Below are 18,444 nucleotides of genomic sequence, written 5' to 3'. Positions count from 1 at the left end.
TTTTACTTTCCTTCCCCAAAGGGTATCTCATGAGATACCCTGTAATAAGACTAGTTTCAAAAACAACGTTTTGAAACCTTACCAAGTGCTTACTCTTGCACCCCCCCCATGCTCCTAATAAATTATTCACCATCAAGTGTGCAATCCCTCTCACTCTTCTCTCACCTTCCTTGTAACCTCTTGCTACTCCACAAACATTGCACAACTATGTGAGATATATTTTTAGAGAGAATTAAAAAGTCTCATGAGTCGTCAAAAATGAAATGTAGTATTTTTTGAAGTATTTTGATGATAGAACTCTACTAATTTAGGTAGAAAGAGTGACTTAGACTTGAGAGAGAGAGAGAGAGAGAGAGAGAGAGAGAGAGAGGGGGGGGTTTACAACGCTAAATTGGTGCACAAAAATAATGTACATTGGGCAGCTACTCCACAAACATGGCCTAATCAATTATCATAGTGTCTCGCTCATGCTACAAGATATGTGAGATGTCTTTTTAGAGAGACTTAAAAAGTCTCAAGAGTCGTCAAAAATGAAATATAGTGTTTTTTGAAGTATTTTGATGATAGAACTCTACTAATTTAGGTGGAAAGAGTGACTTAGACTTGGAGAGAGCGAGGGGGGTACGTGGGGGGGGGGGGGGGGGGGGGGGGGGGATCTACAACGCTAAATCGGTGCACAAAAAAAATATACATTGGGCCATGTAGATAAATTTATGCAAAGTGCTCTATATGAATCTTCTTTTCATTTGTCTTCTTATAAAAGAGATTTGTAGAACATGAAAATGTTTAATCTCTAAGGACTTTTGACTATTATATTATGGCTAGTTGTGCTCGAATTGTGACTTGCTCGAAAAAACTTGCTCGGGTTTTGGATTCTCTCCATTTGGAGATGCAAGAGGATATTAGAAAAACAATGAGCCAATGTCAAAAAGCAATGTTGGAGAGTAGGAAATAGCCCAAATGTGGTATTGCCCTTGTTGCGATTACTTTTTCTTGAGAACTTAGTTATGGCTGCATTAATGTTGCATTTTCTTCCTTTTCCATGAAGAACTTTTCATGCTTTAGTGAGGAGCTACATGTGGCACATCATGATATCTTTCTCCAACCACCTTGACATAGCATGATATCTTTCTCTAACCGCCCTTGACCGGCAATCTCATTGTGAATTCTCTCACCGATGTCAATGTCTTGCATAAGGCCATGGGCTTTCAAGGTGCAAGCATAAGTGATTGCATCAAGAGAGAGGCCTTCCCTTCACATTTAGTTTATTAGCATGAGTTGTTCAAGGAGTGGTGGGTAGGCCTCCTTGTCGTTGTAGACAAATTGCAAAAGTGTATGCATCATACTCTCAATGAGAGCTTTATTTAATGTGCTCGTAAACTGCTCATGCTATGCCCTTCTTAATGTTACGTATGTTTTTAACTATTGCGGCTCTTGTGCGCTCAACTAGCTTGTGCCTTTTTTTGAGCTTATACCAGCTACACGTGGATGCATTGAGGGGGGAGATAAGGGAAAGCCGCCCTGCCCTTATGCTTCCCGTGTGAGAGGCCTCCCCATAGGCCCTCTGAAGGTGGCTTGGAGGGCCCTCAAATTAATTTAGAGGTGTCCCATACCACCCACAAAAATTTGTGGTGCCAGCGATCTTGAAAACCGCAAGTGATCGCTCGAATTTCATTTTTAACCATCCCCTACATAAAAGTATCACATTTAGCACCCGCTGCACCAAGTGATTTTTAGCACGCGATGGGATGTACTCAGTACGCTACATACATGTATGTTATACACGTGAGATAGAGAAGAGAATCACACCATCAACTGTGCATTTGAATCAAAATTTGGTGCAATGATAGTTAAGTTGCATTTCATCAGCGTCAATTCTAAAAATGACATGAGAGGATGAGAGTGAGTTGAAAAAAGAAGGTATAGTAGAGACGAAGGATAATGGTGGACTCAGAGAACATGCTCTCCACGACAGATAATGGCGTTACACTCGCTACCATTGAGAGCAAGTTTCAATCCTTGCAAATTTCAATGCTGGTATTATTGGGTAATATTGGGTGTATGAGGCACTCCCAGATTATATCTTGGGCCGTCCTATTGATAAAGGGCCCCAGATTGCAAGGCCCTTTAAGGGGCCTATGGGGGAGCCCTTTAGCCCTCTAATCACATTGCATATCTGAGAGCGCACACGAGTTCACATGGCGTTCACCTCCAGTTCATAAGGCCCGTGTTTACCCCCAATCACAATCGTATCTGACAGCTCAAGTAGGTAGCCAAAACGTTCTTTTTGGGGCTTATTAAGCGGTATCTGTGGAGATGCTTCGTTGTTTGAAGAGCAAAAGGGAATAGGAGAAAAAATTTAGGCATTAGAGAGAGATGAAGAGACAGAGAGTAGGCCTAGATTTTTTAGGACCGTTGCACTCTGTCCGTCAACGACACACTCTCTCTCTCTCTCTCTCTCTGCAGCTCTCTATCGTGCGCGTCTTGCATCCATACTGCACACAGACAATTTTATGGAGTTTTGCCTTTGCCAGAGGACGCACACACTGCAGGTCGGCTTATAACCCTAGCTGGACTGCGCGAGAAGGCAGCACAGACCAAGCAGGAGAGAGGGGGCAAGTGTTGCTGGTTGGATTTGGAGGAAGTCCCCGTGTCAGTGGTTTAGCCTTCGCTCTTGAAGGCTTGCATTAAAAAAAACAACTGGGCTCTGTTGATTTAGGATGTGATGATCGTCATGCATCGTGCTCGCTCTCGCTGACAGTCAGTTCACAATGAGTTCATGGACTGGGGAGATCATTCCTTATTGTCCCCTTCTGGGTCTTCCGCCTCGCAGTGATTGCATACTTCACAACCTTCAGTTCTCGGCCCTTCTGTAGATCTACTACTCCTAGGCTCATTTGCAGATGGGAGAGTCGAATTAAAGACAAGCTATGGTTAGGGGAACAACATGGACAGGGCCGCGCAAGTAGCTTGCGTCTACGAGAACCCATCTGATGTTCTTCTCGCGATCACCTGTAGCACATATACACTATGGCCAGGGGGTGTTGTGTACGCGGGAACAGGGGAAAAAGGGGAGTTTATAGTTTTGACAATGTAATGGAAGAGAATCTTTTCGTTTAATTAATGGGTAACTTTAAGATTAACCCAGTAATTATCTCCCCCTACTTTTGATCCCCTTGGTAGCTTCCTTCTTAACTAGGCTATGGTCATACGAGGCTTAGTTTATAAGTTATTTGAAATGATAACTAAGCCTCATTCTTAGTCACACACAAAAAGAGCATTAAATGAATAACTATGCCTACCCTTTGTAACTATGCCAATTTTGGCATAGTTGGAGGTTGAATGAATAACTAAGTCTTGCGTGACCATGCAAGAGCTTAGTTATTCATTTAGTTTAATGCTTTGTTCTATTTGGACATAGCTGGCATAGTAAGCCTGGCGTGACCATAGCCTTAGGGTGCTTACACATCGGCTACCCAAACTTGGGTAGCAGGGTCGTGTGCGTGCGTGGAATCCAAGAGGCGGAGTACGATTGGCTGCAAGTATACCGGGGTGGACAAGGTGCTGGGCAGCAGAGACCCCATGTCCAAGCTTGGGCGGGGGCTGCGATCGCTTGATGATTGGCTGCACGCATGCCAGCTCAGTCTTTGCACCAGATGAGCAGCGGACGTGGTCTGTAACGCATGCACGCCCATCCCAAAACATACTAGTGTGGCCGGCGGCCTTAGGCCGTCTCTCTCTCTATAGCGTGCACTGTTCTCAGCATTAGCGGATCAGTTGCAGAGCCACACTACCGGATGAGGTAAACTGTGCCACGTGGCGCCCCGAATGTCTATCTGCTTAATATATAGTATAGATTGGGCAGGCTTGTTTCGGTCTCGGTCTGTAAGCGCCCTTAGTCGTGAGGGAATGCATATCGATATATCAAAGTTTGGCGAAGGATGCTTACTAGCGGAGTGAACTGTGTGGAGCAATGGAAACGCTCCTGCATGCTCTACCATCTCATTGCGTGCTCCGCCTAACTGATAGCCACAGAAGAGCGTCGCATCAAAGTCAGCTTCAATCAGTCTATCCTTCACCACCCCCATCCTCGTTTACGGCTTTCCCTTCTCACCTTTCCAAAATTGCTTGCGTGGTGAGCCTGGCCGGGTCCATCCTCTCTACCCCCGTGGCCCTTGCTTACGAGACGAACACCCCTTACTCGAAATCGCAGTCTCAGAAAATGGAAATGGGTCTCCTCAACGGGTGAGCTTGGCCCCAATGTGAGCCCCTCCTTTCCTTGAAGCTGCCTCTGCTTTACTCCAAGCATTTCTGTACACACAAAATTTTGATTATTAGAATGCACTCTCTTTGAATGCATCTAGTAAACGGCATTATCTGCATGCAGAAAAATCAGACCGTGTCCATCCATTGTCAACCCAAATTGTATCTCCACATCCTCAATGAATACAACGTATGGAACCCCTTTGGTGATTCCGCCAGAGTCTTCTGAAACTGCTGCAAGGGTAAGTTTATGAAAACTTTAGCACCGAGTTTGGGTTTGAATGGTTCTGCTGTCTTAAAACATGTACCACAATGCAGAAGCTCTTAAGTGCCATTCGAACAACTCAAAGAAACCCCAAGGTTACTAAAATGGAAGACACTCCAACTGGTAAGCAAGCGTGAAGTTTGCACAGTGAAAGACTTTACTATTCGTGTAGCTTAAACCGAGTTTGTCTTTTTCATGATTACTCGAATCCAAGTGTTCGCGTGCTATCACTTGAAACAATGCAGCTGTCAGTGTGATATCGTATGGATTTTATTGCTTTTTAGATTAGTGGAGGTGCATTATTGACTTTCATGGCTCTTGTCATGGACAAAAGTTTAAGGAAAAAATAATTACTAGGAGAGGGAAAACAGTGGCTTGTATGGCTTGCCACGAGGATGATGATGAGCATTTATTTAGGCTAAGACAGTTGTTCTTTGTATCCACCACTTTCTGGCAAGGTTTAAGGAACAGGCCTCTCTTGAGCCTATTTTTGAGCAAGATCGCATCTCATGGTCAATGCTCTTTGTGAAGGAAAGAACGCTATTCTTCCCTTTTCATGACCTTGTTGATGGCCTAATTCTTTGGGATTGTTGTAGAATTTTTTTGGTGCTTTGCACGTGTGAAGCATTATCCAACATTGAAGGATTGGAGAAAGCATCCCCATCCAAGAAACATAATTTAGCTGGTGTATGAGTGTCCTCATATTGCTCTTTGAATTCTCACATAAATTCGATGACCATTTTTCTAGGCATAGTGCTTTCTGATTATGCACCAGTTTCCAAGCATATTCATATCTCTTGGCCTTTTGCATGTGGGCAGGAATCACAAATATCAAACCCGGATTGATCAGATGAGTGTATGTGAATAGCTACATAGTATTTGGCATGTGTTCAAGTCAGACAAGTTTGTAACTTCAAAATATGATGATGTGGCACTTGTATCAACAACTCGAAATTCGTAGCGGATTTTTAGGGAACTCCCAAATTTTTAGGAAACTGCCCTAAGGGTGCCAGCTTTTCATATGTGATGCTTTTTTGGCCTTGGGCCTTTAAATATAAGCCTTAGGGGCCTTCTCTAGCACTCTACAGCGTGCAGGCTACATAGGAGGTGTTCCTCGGTTGTTGTACTTTTGTGAATCATCAATAAAGAAAGAGCTACCGAAAGAGGCGCCAGTCTTTGGGGCCATGCATCTGGAAGTGAAACTCCGCCATTTTGTGTGGACTCTCTCTCTCTCTCTCTCGCTTTTGGGTGTCCAAGCCTGTTACAGTTGTATCAGAGCTCAGACAATTCTTCTTCTACAAAGGATCCAATCCATTTTGTGTAGCACACAGGGGTTCCAACGGTGAATTCAACAAAGAGGACAACATCCGGTCTACTACAATTTTGTCGGAGGATGAAGAGGACTCGAATCCCAGCGGGTAAATGGAGAGAATTAATGGTGATAGTGTAATAGACTTGGACTCTCCAAGCCGAGGATATACTGTAACACACGTGAGAAAACTACAAGAACTGAACAAAACTGAGAAAGAGACGACATGGCACGACAGAGTTCCGCATCGCCTAGAGAGACTGGCCCCAAAGACTGGTGCCCCTTCTTGGCATTTCTTTATTATTATGCTTCACGAAGTACAATGTCCGAGGATCCTCTTCTCCCAAAAGTGCTCCCGAGCTAATTTGCAGGGGAGAGGTCGCGACAACTTATTTATAGGCCTTGGGCCTTCCAAAAGCAGATTACATGAAAAGCGTCAAGTCTAAAAGCATCTTGTCCCAAAAGCTGGCGCCAGAAGCTCCCAACGCAAATCGCGGAAACTCATACGGCTTGCCACGTCAGCAACGCGAATTGCGGCGTTTGTACAGTTGCCACGTCATCAGCCTTCTACCTAATTTTTGGGGATGAGAGAGTGGGCTTGCTTTATTTTTAATTCTTTGTCTTTGAGAATTGAACTTAAAAAATAGGCCATTCGGCAAGACTTCAAAGTTGGTAAAACTTCTTGTGCATCTTTCACTAGGGGTTTGATCCCTCTTTGTCTGGAGTCTGTCCTTTAGGTAATGCCACGTCATCACTTTGTGTCATACGGTGACATACCCCCCTCTTGAAAGAATCGTAGTCGCCCTCTATTACGCCAACAAAAAGAGACATAAGACAAAAACTAGTTCAGTAGACATTGACTCTGCACTAGACCATATTTATCCAACACTTGCACAAAGACGACAATTACTGAACATGCACATCACATTCATGTTAGACTTCCACCACTTTGCTGCTTCGCAAGTCTAGGGCATACATGTACGGCTAGGATGTCTCCCGGCCGGCCACCCATAGTCTGGGTTGTACGTGGTTCGGCCACCCGATTTGGGACCGGCCGTCCACTTTGTCTGGGCGGCCTCATATATTTTCATATATCATTTTTCTGTTGGGTCGTGGGGATTTTTATCAGGCCTTGCCCTACCTCCCCTTGGGCACCTATTTATGGGGCTAGGGGGTACCCACTTCCATACCATCTGATCATCGTATTGGGTCTTCTGCTCATGGTAGTCATGGGGGGATTGATTGCGTTTGTGGTCTACTCTCTCTCTCTCTCTCTCTCTCTCTCTCTCTCTCTCTCTCTCTCTCTCACGCTTCCACACACGCGCACACTCACAATTCACATCAATATCCTCGTCGAGATCTTAGATGAGAATCATGATTATTGTAACTTATTTAGCAATCACATCCAGACCGCTCTGATGTTTGACAGGTGTCTTGATTGACTAAATCTCGTTACTATCATACCCACATCACTCCTCAGGTGAACAAGATAGAAATTCTGCAATCATTTCGTCTTTCAAAACATGCACTCAAACATTACACACATGAAAGAGCACACGCAACAGATTCATTTTAGGAATTCCCATGTCAAAGTACTTCTTTACATAAAATCATTCGGTAGAATACTGCGAGCCCGTCAGTACTTGTGAAATCTCAAAAGAAATCAGTAACTTTATTTCCTCGAGGTAATCTGTGACAAAGGAGCGGAGTAACTCCCCTCTTGTGCAATCCTCACTGCACGAGATTCAACGTGCTGATTCATGGGTAACTCTTGGAACGATAGGTGCTAAACCAAAAGCTTCTAGATGGTGGTGTAAAATCCAAGGAGTATTTGCTAGGTCTTCCTCCTCCATCCATTTTGCCTCCAAAGCCGGATAGTTCTTGAATGGCTGAAATAGCAAAAATTGGTGGCTTGTGAGATAATGCATCGGCCACCACATTTTTCTGTCCCTGTACATGTACAATCCGAAAATGAAATTGCGACAAAATGTTTGTCCACCACATCTGCTTGTCCAAAAGCTGCTTCTGAGACAAAAAGTATTGCAAACTCTGGTAGTCGGTGAACATTGTGAAGTCGGCTCCGAATAGAAAGTGTCGCCACTGAGTAAGAGCATGGATGACTGCCAAAACCTCTTTCTCATAAATTTGCTCTTACTCAGTGTCGCCACTGAGTAAGAGCATGGATGACTGCCAAAACCTCTTTCTCATAAATGTGTGCAACCCGTTATGGTCAAGAAAACATTCTACGCTTGTAAGCTATAACATGGCTCTCTTGCATTAAGACCACTCCCAGACTGTGACCACAAGCATCACAATAAACTTCAAATGGTTTTTGCAAGTCTGGCATTACCAACACCGGACCAGTTGTCAGCTTTTCTTTGAGTCTTGAAGGTTGCAATCTCAGGTGGTCCCCACGTAAAAAGAACTCCTTAAAACATGCAAAGGAGAAGCCATTTTTTGCAAATTTTGAATGAACCGCCGACAATAAGAGCACAAGCCTAAAAAGCTACAAACTTCATGAACTTCTTCAAATTTGGTCAAATCCGAATGGTCTCAACCTTGGCCGGGTTCATTTTGACACCCTCCGCATAGACAATGTGTCCCAAAAAGTGTATCTCTGGCAAGAAAAACTTGCTTTTCTTCCCATTAACCACCAAACGATGCTGCCGTAGTGCTTGAAAAATTTGTTAGAGATGGTGTCTGTGCTCTGCCTCACTCTTGGAACTCCAGGAGCGATCCTGATCCGATAAAAGGAGATTCCCAACTTGCCTATAAGAAAATTGGTAAAATGTTACATAAAAATGGGTAAATCCTTCAGATTTAGACCCAAAAACGGGGAGAGTTCTAAACATGTCCATTTTCTCTCTGGTTAGAAACAAAGGTTTTGAGACGTAGTGTGGGCCTTTAGTCTTTGTTTAGCCTTTAGGCTTCGTGCTTTAAATAGGAGGGCAATGATATGTCGTAACATTTACTTGCCCCCACATGATAGATGCGTCACATGTGAAGAATCTTTTGTGTTGTTTTTTATGGTGATTTTGTTGAGAGCCTTTTAGAATTACACCACTCTACTGCTGCCTTGGTCTAGGGCATACTTGTACGGCTAGTCTTACGGCTAGTCTTTGGGATGGCCACCCATAGTCTAGGTTGTACCTGGTCTGGTCGCCCACTTTTGTCCGTGCGCCCACATATATTTCCATATATCATTTTTCTGTTGGGTCGTGGGGATTTTCATCAGGCCTTGCCCTGCCTCCACTTCGGCACCTATTTATGGGGCTGGGGGTACTGACTTCCACATATATCTCTCATCACACAGAGATTATCTGATGTATTGACAGGGTCTTCTGCTCATGGTAGTCATGGGGGGACTATCGCCCCCTCTTCACCATATCTTGCGTTTGTGGTCTACTCTCTCTCTCTCTCTCTCTCTCTCACGCTTCCGCGCACGTGCACTCTCACTTGGTATCAAAGCTTAGGCTTTCTATGGCCTGGGACAGCGCATCTCCGCATCAGGTTCTCCTTCCAAGATCAGCATAAACAGCATTTCATGCAAAATCTGCCAACGTTTTGCAAACAACCAGGCGCGCGATGAGATTTGCGTTTTTTTGTTGCGAAGGATCCCCCTCCACTTGCGTTTTTTGCAGATCAGGTCAGTGTTTTTGCATTAGGCTGTTAGCGCTTCACGTCTGGGATCATTTCATCGTCGGAAACCTCCTCTGCTCCATGTACGTTTTTCAGCCAGATCTGCGTTTTTGGGTTTTCAGCCCGTTTTCGGCGGTTTTAATGGTTACTGTGTCGTTGACACCTTCCACAAGGTGTTGGGCACCTAGGGTACCAATCAAGCCTTTGTTTTTTCAGCAAATAGAAGTTTTTTGGTGCCAAAAAGTGCAGCAAAAGTGGGCTGCAAATTGACCTGCGTTTTTGCAGCCCACTTTGCCCCGGATCTCGCCATCACCTACCCGGCTTTGCATCTGGTGCATTGCCAACGAGTATCCTCTCTGTCTTCATCAGATTTCAGCCATTAGCCCCTGCTGTTTTCTCTGTTTTCAGCCCTTTGACGGCTGTGCAAATAGACCTTCTGCACCGCTCCGGACCTTGCCGAGAGTGTACGAGCACGCTGAAAATCGCTGGACAGCAGCGTTTTCATCACCTTGCAATTGCGTTTTTTGGGTGGACAGCAGCCACATGGTTTGAGTTTTTCACTCAGGATGAAGTTACCTCCTACCAGGACACCATCCGGTGGTGGTCCGTGCGGTCTCTCAGTGAGTTCTGCAGTACACGGTATCTTTGACATCAGCTTGATCATCTACGGGCATATGATCCTTGGGACATATATTCATTCCAGCCATCATCCGGCGGTTGCGCACTCTAGAGGGGGTGGTGACTTGTGGTTTGCTATGGACACACCTATGCATTCATCAGAGGAGCTCACACGAGATATGGCCATGCTCATGGCATATGGGATTCCGACATTCCAAGAGAAGACACCACCATCTTGGGTGGACAGACACTTAGCACTTGACCTGTCACCAGCGTGTGACTACTATCTATCCTTTTTGTTGATTTCTTTCTTATTATCTATTTACTTTCACTTTTTGGAAACACCCCTCGGGAAATCTAACTGCCCTGCATTGCATAGCTAGTGTGGAACTGTCCAGAGGGAGTCCAGGCCTGAGGGCAAGAGAGCACTAAGGTTGGACAAGGACTATGGTTAGCCAAGTGGGGTCATTGACTAGCCAAAGTGGAATCCTTTGCTACAGAGGCTACATTTCAGTTCTGGATGTGGCCGTAGTGTACAAAGAGGGTCGGATGACCTAGAAAGATACAATGGCAGCATCTCCTAAAATGTAGGGAACTGCTATTTTGGGACCTGAAAATGTCTTCGCGTCATTACGTGCAGTTTGACATGGGGATCATTTTGTTACTCTGTGGCCAAGTCAACAGAGGCTGCAGGTGATATATTTTTAGACCCGAGGGTCTAAAGCGGGAAATGCACAAATGAGTGACACTTGGCACTCTGAGGCCAGTTTACTACTTATAGAGAAGGCAAAAACGTGATTTATAGCTGGGAGGCTCATTTTGCAAGTCTCTGTCACAGGTTAAGAGCTATGGAGTGCTTGCTTTCCCTCTTATGCACAGTGCGGTGCCAAGAGTGATGCCCTGCACGCTACGCACTGCCCTCTCTCTCCCCTTTGGCAGTATGTTATGCCCCTCTAGTGGGCTCTTCATTTGACCAATGTATAGTTGTGTGGGTTCATGCGCGATTGCCGAGGCAAGAGCCTCTTGCACAGGTACTGGATTAGCTAGCGGCTAATCCCCCGCAGGTACAGGTGATTCGGAGAGGTTTCACGCTCGAAATCTCGTCCGATTCAAAGGGCAAGTAGCCCTACAGGTGCGGGAGCTCGAGGACTTGCTACGGATGCGACCGGCACGCGAAACGGAGCCCGAAACAGTAAATTACAGCCTGCTGTGTATTTTTGCAGGTTTAGGGTTTTGGCCCTAAACAGACCCTAATACCCCCAGGAGGTTCGGGGACGCAAGGGGACCGCTGTAGAGGCGATCTGGCGCATTTTCAGGGCTGAAAACAGAGAATTCAGCGTGCTGCAGATTCTCGCCAGGTTTTGCAAAGTGCCCGTATGCGTCGGGAAAGTCAGTCAATGCGTGGGAATACTGACTGTGAAGTGTCCTAGTACAGTTATGTTGCCGAAATTAGGCCGGAACAGTGGAAATTCAGCCGAGTTTGTGCGGGGCAGCGTGTAGGGAACCACAACGTTTATTCCCTCTTTTAAACAATAAAGAAATACCGAAAGGGGCGCCTAAGTTAGGGGCCAATCTGGTGTTGGTCTACTCATACAGGTGCAATCTAGCAGCCTGTATCCCTCTCCCCTTTGTTGTGTCTTGAAAGTACAGGTAAAATAGACGACTAATAATGGGTGAAAGCTAAATCAAGGTTTGAAGTAAAGTCTACCGCCCTTTTTGGATTGAACAGGCCGGTTACATGGTTCCATTGACGGGATTAAATCACTTTTTTCCCATAGAAGTGAGCCTTGGTGAGTTTTGGGCTTGAAGACACAGGGGATCATAGACCAGACACAGGAAATTGCAATTATGGCTGACAGACCAGATGATGTGATTGAAGAGGTTTCCTCTTCACAGGGTCAACAGACACATGAAGTGGGTGAGTCCTCAAGACCACCACAGACAGATGATGATATATTCAAGACCCAGTTGGCTACTGCTGTGGCTATGTTCACACAAGTAATGCAGAATCCGAGGTTTTTAGCCTTTCTGCAACCTCTTGTTCCGTCTCAGCAAGTTGGGTCACTGGATCATATTCAAAAGCCTGTTAAGGCTCGAGCACAGGTGATTCATACTGCACAGTCAATGGAAACACCTGTACACTTGACGGAGAACATGCAGTCTCCACAACCTGTGCCTAAGGTGCAAGAACAGGTGGCTGAGATGCCAGTCTTTCAAGCTGTACCAGTTCAGCCCGCCACCTTTCAGCAGCCTATAGCTGGTTCTAATGGGCAGGGAAGCAACCTACAGGCTATGCAACAGGTCTTCCCACCACCTTAAGTACACCCTGGCTATTTTGGAGGTGGATCGGTATTCCAGAGCATGGCTGGTCATCCACCTGGAAATCAGTTTTACACGCCAGGAACAGTGTTCGGGAGTGCTCAAACGATGATGCCTAACCCCATGTATGGTGTCACGGGCATGCTACCAGGGTTTCAGAGCACTCAGGGCCAATTTGGGATGCCACAAGCAAATTTTGGTATGGCTGGAATTACAAATCAGCAGCCAAATATGGCATTTCCAGGTCAAGTTAATAGCGGCCAAGAAACACAAATGAACCCTAACAGTGTTCCCATGTTTCAGTCACTTCCATATGACAATTTAACGCCGCTGGAGAGGCCAAATCCGTACAAAGAAGGTGGCAAAGGTGTGTCTTTCACGACCTTTACAGGAAGAAGGCTCTCTCATTCCTCCAGCAGTTTGACAAGGCCTGTGCAGGGGGAAACTTTACAGAGGCTTCAATGGTCCGCAAGGCAGCCACTTTCTTGACAGGAAATGCGGGACAATGGTGGACAACTTTATTGCTTCAAGGGCAAGCTCCGTCCACATGGATTTACTTCAAGCAGATTTTTGCAGCAGCATGGTTATCTGATGACTTGAAGCAGATGTCATGACAGAATGGCACCAGCTTAATGCTGCTACTTGCAAGAATCTGGATGATTACAATCGGAAGTTTTGGAAAGCTCTACTTCCAGTAACTTCCTATAGGTTTGTGCCATTGACAGAACAGATTGAAAAATACTGTTGTGGCCTACCTAAAGGATTGAGAAAGTACTGTACGAAGACAAAAGTCACTACTTTGACGCAGCTCATCGAGGTAGCAAACACTGGCAATGGTTTGCTCAAGGGAGAAGATTGTGAATTTAACACTAGCGTCAAGGCAGGATCAGGCAAGAAAAATTCAACCAAGAAGCACGTTCCCAATGAGGCTCCTAAAGGGACTAAGGAGTTAGCCAACGCAGGGAAAGATAAAGTTACGGCTGAATCAGAAAAAGGACCAGCAAAGAAATGGAAAAGACGTTTTCCTCGCAAGTGAGAAGAGCAAAAGAAGGTCCTGAGGACAGAGAACAAATGCTTTGTTTGTGAGCAGCCTGGCCACATTGCTTACAATTGTCCTACAAAGAAAAGGCCAGCTGATTCTGAAGACAAGGAGGACAGGAAAGGAAAGAAGCCCATGGCTGGTCTAGTGCCAGATATGGTGGGCGACAAGCCAAATTCAGATGCAAGTGAGCTTTGCAGAGCATGGGGAAAGGTCAGGGATCAAACAATGCTTATCTTCTTTGATCCAGGTGCCAAAGCCAACTTCATTTCCCCAGAATTGGCTTCAAAGTTGGGAATCAGACATGAAGAGATGGGGTATACAGCAGAGGTAGGTTTGGCATGTCCTGCCATACAGAGGTTGTGACACCCATCATTGGAAAGTTGCGTCTACATATCCAGTCCTATGTAGATGCTGAAGAATTTTATGTCATGCCGCTGGACGGATGTGATGTGTTGTTAGGTATTCCTTGGCTGTTTCGTGTACAGGGAATCATGGATGCCTACAACAAAAAGATCACTGTACAGAGCAGGGGAAAGACTCACATTCTGGATGTAAAGCTTAAAGGGGAGTCTATTCCCACTGTATCAGCTTCTGCTATTACTTCTGTAATGAAAAAGCATCTTTCTGCGTACTTGGTTTTTGCACGTGAAGTGTCAGATTGTGATGAATCAAATTTATCTGTGCTAGATAAAGAAAGGTCAATGTTTTTACAACAGTATAGTGACTGTTTTTCCGATTCATTACCGTCTCAATTACCGCCAAAGAGACCCGAGGACCATGCGATAGATTTGGTGCCAGGCAGTAGCCCACCAAATAAGCCTCCGTACAGGGTTAGTGCGGGTCAGCAGAAAGAGATAATGGGCCAAGTACAGGAGCTGTTAGAAAAGGGGCTGATTTAGCCCAATTCATCTCCATTCTGTTCTCCAGTGTTGTTGGTGCAGAAAAAGGATGGCTCATTGCGTATGTGCATCGACTACCGTGCACTGAACAAGAATACCATCAACAATAGGTTCCCTATACCTAGAATTGATGATATTACGGACAAATTAGAAGGAGCAGCTATGTTTAGCAGGATAGATCTAAAGAGTGGGTACCATCAGATCCGCATTAGATCAGAGGATGTGCACAAGACTGCTTTTAGAACGACGTTTGGCCATTACGAATTTTTAGTGATGCCCTTTGGTCTCACAAATGCTCCTGCTACGTTCAATAGGATGATGGACAGAATTTTTTGTCCACACCAACAGTTGTTGGTACATTCTTTGATGACATGATAGTCTACTCAGAATGAAGAGGAGCATAGGCATCACTTGTCCATTGTGTTCAAAGAGCTACGCAGTCATAGGTTGCTCATCAATGCAAAGAAAAGTGAATTTTTTCTGGAAGAGATTCATTTTCTGGGACACATTGTCTCAAAGGATGGTGTCAGAATGGATCCTGCAAAAGTTGAAGCGATCAAGTCATGGCCAAATTTGAAGACGGTGCACGATGTCCGAAGTTTCTTGGGACTATGCTCCTATTACAGAAGGTTTATCCGAAATTTCGCTGAGATTGCTTCACCTTTACATGCTCTTCAAAAGAAGGCAGTCACCTTTAGATGGACACAGAAAGAGATTTCAGCTTTTAATCTCTTATAGGAAAAGATGACTTCAGATCCAGTCATTGTGTTGCCAAATCTTAGGAAGTCATTTGTGGTCCAGTGTGACGCTTGTGGTAGTAGCATTGGTGCAGTGCTAATGCAAGATGACAGGGTAGTAGCCTATGAGAGTAGAATTTTGCAAGGGCCAGAGATGACCATGCAGGTCTATGAGAAAGAGTTACTAGCTGTGATTCATGCGCTCTTAAGTTGGAAACACTACCTGCTAGGTGTAGACTTCGTTGTCCAAACGGACCATCAGACCTTCCGATACTTCTTGACACAGAGAAAGTTATCTGAGAAGCATATGCGATGGGCAAATATTTTGTCCATGTTCCATTTTCAGATTGTGCATGTGGAAGGCAAGAAGAACGTTGTGGCTGATGCCTTGTCAAGGAAGCCAGAAATTTCAGCTGTGTCGATTCCTTATCATCATGCACTTGATGATATGAGAGAACAGTATGAAAATGATGAAGATTTTGCAAGGGTCTTCGAGCAGCTAATGCAAGGACAACGTCATGAACACTATCTTCTCAAAGATGGGTTCATGATGATGCATGGCAGATTGTGTGTCACAAAGCCATTGTGACGCAAAGTTATGGAAGAGAGTCATGTCCCACCGTATGTAGGGCATCGTGGCATCGATGCTACAGTTAAAGCGGTTGAGACATTCTTCTATTGGCCTACATTGAGAAGAGATGTGGATGCCTTTGTGCGAGAATGCCTAATATGCCAAAAGGTCAAGTTTGACAAGCAAAAGGCACCAGGGTTATTGCAACCACTACCTATTCCAGATAAACCATGGGAAAGTATTGCTATGGATTTTATCTTTGATCTTCCGAGAACGCAGACAAGAAACGATGGTATTTGGACCATCATTTGCAGATTCAGCAAACAGGCTCATTTTATTCCTGTCAGGAAGAAGATAAAGCCAGATCAGATGGCACGCTTGTTTATGAGCAATATTTTCAAGTATCATGGCATGCCACAGTTGATTGTTAGCGACCGTGATCCACGCATGACAAGTTTGTTCTGGAGAGGCTTGTTTGAGAATATGGGCACAACGCTCAAATTCTCTTCGTCATTTCATCCTCAAACAGATGGGCAGTCAGAAGAGGCAAATTCTACTGTCCTAGATCTGCTGAAGTGTTATGTGTCAGAGCATAAAGGAAAGTGGGAGCAGTATTTGCCATTGGTGGAGTATGCATACAATAATACAATGCATTCATCAACTGGCAAGGCACCTTTTGAGATAGTTGAAGGTGGCAAGAAAGTTCCTCCCATACTGCATACAAAGGACAAGACATTTGAAGCAGATAAGTATGTTCAGGACATGGATGAAATGTACAAGAAGGTCAAAGTGGCCTTGGAAAAGACTCAGGCAAAGCAAAAGAAAGCAGCTGATCGTCACCGTCGTGAAGTGGTATATTCACTTGGTGATTGGGTGCTTTTATGCTTTGAAAAGGCAAGGTTAAAGAAGATGAAGGGCAAGGAAAGACTGTTTCCAAAGCTCAGCATGCGTTACTTACTATGGGCCTTTTCAAGTATGCGACATAATCAGTGATGTTGCATATGGGCTGAAATTGCCTGACAGTTGGAAGATTCACAATGCGTTTCATGTGAGTCTTCTCAGACCCTATGTGGGTGATGTGCCAGAAGATATGCCAGTTGAAGATCAGCAGGAAGTCGAGGAACTTGACGAGATCTTGGTCCTGGAACAGATTTTGGCACACAAAGAAAGGAAAGTGAAAGGCAAGGTTGCTAGACGTTACTTAGTAAAGTTCAGAAACTATCCACCAATGGATGCTAAGTGGATGGAAGAAGGTGAACTTGCAGAATCACCAACTGTGTTATCACTTTACCTTGAAGCCTTCGGTTTGCAACCTACCTTGACCCCTTGAGTTTCAGAGCTACATGGATTGTCAGCGTGACAATGCCTTTGAAACAAATGATGTACATGGTATTAAAAGTGAGCTCAAATGAAATACCCGTTACATGAATGTTAGAGCTGTACAGATTGTCAGTTTGGCAATTGCTCTTATGGAATGTCCAAAAGTTTGGTTAGTGCTATAGAAGTGAGTATTTCTTGTCAGTTTGTCAAGGATACAGTGATTGCTTCTATTAAAGAGTACATGTGTAACTGCATTCTTAAACTGTCGGTTTGGGTATGCTCGAAAGTGTAACGGGATCCAACGTGTACTATAAGACAGTGGCAAAATGTGCAGCTACCATTTTGTCATTGGAAAGTTAGTGACTCAAAGCAATGGCAGAGTGCGAAGCTACCACTATGTCATTGGGACAGGGTTCACACGCAGGCAATACATGAGTCGACGAGGTGTTGAATACACCAGGGTTGACAATGAGCATGTATGTGTCGTATATGTGTCGATAGGTGTTGAATACATCAGTGTTGACAGTAAGCATGTACGACATAGATGCAAGCGAGGACGTTTGAGATTTCAAGAGGGGGGTATGTCACCAGCGTGTGACTACTATCTATCCTTTTTGTTGATTTCTTTCTTATTATCTATTTACTTTCACTTTTTGGAAACACCCCTCGGGAAATCTAACTGCCCTGCATTGCATAGCTAGTGTGGAACTGTCCAGAGGGAGTCCAGGCCTGAGGGCAAGAGAGCACTAAGGTTGGACAAGGACTATGGTTAGCCAAGTGGGGTCATTGACTAGCCAAAGTGGAATCCTTTGCTACAGAGGCTACATTTCAGTTCTGGATGTGGCCGTAGTGTACAAAGAGGGTCGGATGACCTAGAAAGATACAATGGCAGCATCTCCTAAAATGTAGGGAACTGCTATTTTGGGACTTGAAAATGTCTTCGCGTCATTACGTGCAGTTTGACATGGGGATCATTTTGTTACTCTGTGGCCAAGTCAACAGAGGCTGCAGGTGAGATATTTTTAGACCCGAGGGTCTAAAGCGGGAAATGCACAAATGAGTGACACTTGGCACTCTGAGGCCAGTTTACTATTTATAGAGAAGGCAAAAACGTGATTTATAGCTGGGAGGCTCATTTTGCAAGTCTCTGTCACAGGTTAAGAGCTATGGAGTGCTTGCTTTCCCTCTTATGCACAGTGCGGTGCCAGGAGTGATGCCCTGCACGCTACGCACTGCCCTCTCTCTCCCCTTTGGCAGTATGTTATGCCCCTCTAGTGGGCTCTTCATTTGACCAATGTATAGTTGTGTGGGTTCATGCGCGATTGCCGAGGCAAGAGCCTCTTGCACAGGTACTGGATTAGCTAGCGGCTAATCCCCCGCAGGTACAGGTGATTCGGAGAGGTTTCACGCTCGAAATCTCGTCCGATTCAAAGGGCAAGTAGCCCTACAGGTGCGGGAGCTC

The 18,444-nt window shown here is 45.0% G+C and overlaps 1 protein-coding gene across 3 annotated transcripts in view; it reads left to right on the top strand.

Moving 5' to 3' along the window:
• The first annotated feature begins 3,886 nt into the window (after positions 1-3,886).
• The window catches only part of LOC147454170 (thylakoid lumenal 17.9 kDa protein, chloroplastic-like), a 52,684-nt gene continuing 38,126 nt past the window's right edge, over positions 3,887-18,444 (top strand). Inside the window, exons 1-3 of one of the 3 annotated variants that reach the window (XM_086516197.1) lie at positions 3,887-4,245; positions 4,388-4,505; positions 4,582-4,665. In XM_086516197.1, the coding sequence (XP_086372323.1) occupies positions 3,974-4,245; positions 4,388-4,505; positions 4,582-4,665 (474 nt within the window). In that variant the 5' untranslated portion in view covers positions 3,887-3,973. Of the gene's footprint in view, positions 4,246-4,387; positions 4,506-4,581; positions 4,666-18,444 lie in introns of those variants that run through there. The other 2 variants (XM_086516196.1, XM_086516195.1) reach the window with 2 other exon arrangements.

Source organism: Adiantum capillus-veneris, chromosome 7, assembly GCF_014529385.1.
Source record: "Adiantum capillus-veneris isolate H3 chromosome 7, ASM1452938v2, whole genome shotgun sequence".
Taxonomy (NCBI): Eukaryota; Viridiplantae; Streptophyta; class Polypodiopsida; order Polypodiales; family Pteridaceae; genus Adiantum; species Adiantum capillus-veneris.
The sequence above is the reverse complement of the archived record's forward strand: the minus strand, read 5'-3'. Positions and strand labels throughout refer to the sequence as shown.